The 3,482-nt window shown below is 37.4% G+C and overlaps 1 protein-coding gene across 1 annotated transcript; it reads right to left on the reverse strand.

Moving 5' to 3' along the window:
• Positions 1–410: 410 nt before the first annotated feature.
• On the reverse strand, positions 411–1,433 carry LOC140036256 (uncharacterized). Its single transcript, XM_072077596.1, has 2 exons — positions 1,323–1,433; positions 411–1,211 (listed from the first exon to the last, which is right to left on the reverse strand). Exons 1-2 carry the CDS (start codon positions 1,431–1,433, stop codon positions 411–413), a joined length of 912 nt encoding a protein of 303 aa, XP_071933697.1.
• Positions 1,434–3,482: the final 2,049 nt, after the last annotated feature.

Consider the following 3,482-nt stretch of genomic DNA (forward strand, 5'->3'; position numbering starts at 1 on the left):
TTGTTAAATGAATTATCTGGATATTACTTGTTTCATGGAAAACGTGATCATGCCATCATTTGAATGTTATAATGCTTGATTGTTTGTTATTTTCTTGAAACCTCACTGGGTTTCTAACTCATCCCTTTATTTATTTTTCTTAACAGGGTGCGGGGATGAGAGAGACAAGAATAGTACTAGTTTGTAATAGAAAATCTTAAACTTGTATTTGGCCGGCACTGTAATATGGTACTAGTTGTTCAAGTTCTTATCTTTTGACTTGTACTTTGATTTGTATATTTGAACGGTTTGTAGCATGTAAATTTGATATTGAAGAATTTTAGTGTTATTGATTTGGTATCCGAAAAATAGTGAGTTCGAAAGTTGTAGTCCTCATTTTAGATAATTGCCATCCTATTTATATTTACACCCTACTTGATCAGTAGGGCGTAAATATACTTGAGCATCCACTGATCCTTCAAAATGCGTCCTTTGGAATCGACATACTCGACATACTGATCATAGATGCTGACGTTCTGGTTAGGGACCGACGCCCTTACATTAGCCAAACGATTTGCCACCCTGTTTGCTTCTCTATAGCAATGAGTAACCCGCGTCACATCCGCCACCATGCCCCAAATCTGGTCAACCTCCCTTCGTACCACCCATGGGCACTGTAGCTGTCGATGGAGAATCCCAACCAGGACTAGTGAATCGACCTGGATGTTAACGTTGGTAAAGCCCCTCAGCAAGCACAAGCAGAGTCCCGTTACTAAAGCCAAAACCTCTGCGTGCAGACTCGACCCAACCCCGAAGTAAGCTGAGAAGGCAAAACAAGGAAACCCTACTGCATCACAAAGAATCCCCCCACCACCACTCACTCCCGGATTACCTTTGGAGCACCCATCCGTGTTTAATGTTAGCATTCCTGCCTCCGTCACCTTCCACCCCACTAGCAGGAAACTGTAGTGGGGCGTCAGGTGCTGGGTCCACTCAAAAAGCTGATGAAACGTTTGCACGCCTAGTCTCTGGTTAAAACGAGCCTCAACCACCCCCTGCACATCGACCAAGATGTCATGACACACCCTCGCCACGCACATTTGAACCCCTTCGTAATGTGCTTTATTTCGAGCCTTCCAGATGTGCCGCCATGTAAAACTAGGAAGAACTGAAAAAAGGACTCGTCTTTTCTCCGACCTCGGTGACAAAAGCCACCAAGCTGTTAGCCATGCCTGAAACAAGGACCCCTAGCGAGTAACCCCACAAATCCTAGCAAAATAGGTCCAGACCCCCCTTGCAACCTGCCCCTCAGCTCCATCTCTCCCTCATCGCAGCACACACACTTGGAGGCCAATTGGACGCCTACCTTCCACAAGGCATCCGTCAAAGGCAGTTTTCCCAACAGCAACCGCATCATGAAAAAGGAAATTTTCAAAGGAATCAGGGGATGCCATACCTGAGTGTGAATCACAGAGGCATTTTGAGCCTGTCGAACATCCTGGAAGGCCGATGCCAACGTGAATCTCCCTGAAGACGTCAGGCTCCAAATCACCTCGTCGCAGCCGTCTCCCGCCTGGACCGGGTGTTGTAGTATCGATTGAATGATCTCCAGCAGAATAAATTGACCAAGCAATTGGACATTCTAGACCCCATTGGTGATGAAGTCCTTGAAAGTGAGGGCCGGGCACACCGTAGCCTTCAGACAAAGAGCTTCACTGCCCAGCCAGTTATCATACCAAAAATTACAAACATAAACAAACATACAAGGATATGAAAAAGGATTATAATCAATTGTGAAGAGAAAAAACAAACATAAACTAAAAAAATCCATGTGACAGACACACAAATAAAACTTTCATATGGAAAAAAATTTAGAGCAGTCAAGTTAGTAACCTACCATATTGGGAGGTGAACATTATTTTATTATATATACTAGTTATTTCACCTGTGCATTTGCATGGGCACTTTTTAATATTCTAAAATTTTTTTTGAACACAACTTATGATAAAATAACTAAAAATACTATTTTATAAAATTTAATATACTAATTGTAAGACAAGTATGAAAATTAGATATATTTAATTTATAACAACTTAATAATTAGTTTATTCTTCCCTACTATCAGGTTCAGGGTTCGAATTTTGTACCTAACAATTGAGAGTTGAAAGGTTGTGGGGAAGGGTAGGAGGATGTAAAAAAAAGTTAATAATTAGTTTGAATTGAATCCTATCCTATAATTTAATTATATTTATTCTAATTAATGGTAGTAAGTCAACATATGAGTGAAGGAAATATATCAAGAAATAAGTGCAGTAAAATATTTGATTCTTTCATTGCTAAAAAGAATTTTAAAAAGCATGCTAATAGATTGAACTTATTATTTTCTCAAATTATTAAAATTAATAGAAGAAAAAGAATTTGCGAGAACTTTTACAACTCATTGTTTATATGATACTACTTTGGTCGACATCGAATTTGAAAGGAGAGAATACAAAAATTAATAGAAAATTTTAAAGAAGAATAACTATTTATACAATTTAAATGGATTTGGCATGTGTTTGTGTGATAAATAGTTATTCTTTCCTAAAATTTTCTATTAATTTTTATGCTCTAATAAATGATCAAACCAATAATTAGAAATAGAGAGCGTGATTGAATATGATTAGAAAAGACAAGATATGAATTTTTTTTTCCTTCAGTGGGGTATCCGACTGCATTGGCAACCGACTAGTCCTCCACTGGGCCCTGACCCCCGCACCACCAAGAAGCCAGAGATTGTTAACGAGGGCAGATTGGACCACACGACCTGGGGCCTAATGAGGTGATCCCACAGCCAGCCGATCTGCACCTGGGGTGCAAAGAAAAGATATGAGTTGAATGATAAAAAAAAATTACAATTAATACAAATTTATATATAGTAGGTCATTTATAGATTTGTTGAAATTGACTATAAATAGAAGAGTTTTCCTAGCTGGTGCCTTTATGTCATACGTTAACATACCTAACATTCACTTAACCTACCATATATATATATATACATATATTCACAATAATTAGTTTCACTTGCATTTATATACTTTCTCTATTTAATCTTACTTACCCTTACTTGTATATATTTACTTTTTCCAATTAATCTTACATTTTTAAAAATATGACACTTGAAATATATCTTAAGGAGTGCTTTATGAATTATGAGCACTTGTTAGACAGACCCTAAATACAAAACCATAAAATGGGTTGCAAACAATTGTTACGAAAAGAATCCCAAAAAAATATACAAATACAAATTTTCTTACAATATAATTTGCCAAACTAGGTTTTTATCCACTATCAATATATTAGATTTTTTACACTAGCAGGAGTAGAATGTATATCACCTATGCAAAAAATGAGTTTCAAATTTGAAAGTAGAATGCATATACTGGTATATCAAAAAAGCCTCCAAAGACTCTGGAGTTGGGTTTCCAAGTATTGAAACCTCGTACTCTAGAACCTTTACCTCC

This window comes from Coffea arabica, chromosome 2e (genome assembly GCF_036785885.1).
Source record: "Coffea arabica cultivar ET-39 chromosome 2e, Coffea Arabica ET-39 HiFi, whole genome shotgun sequence".
Classification (NCBI taxonomy): Eukaryota; Viridiplantae; Streptophyta; class Magnoliopsida; order Gentianales; family Rubiaceae; genus Coffea; species Coffea arabica.

Excerpts from the sequence above, each read along its gene's own strand:
- LOC140036256 (XM_072077596.1), bottom strand. The coding sequence starts at position 1,433 with ATGGCATCCCCTGATTCCTTTGAAAATTTCCTTTTTCATGATGCGGTT. Across the intron at positions 1,212-1,322 it reads GGCGTCCAATTGGCCTCCAA|GCATGGCTAACAGCTTGGTG; the intron begins GTGTGTGTGCTG and ends TCCTTGTTTCAG.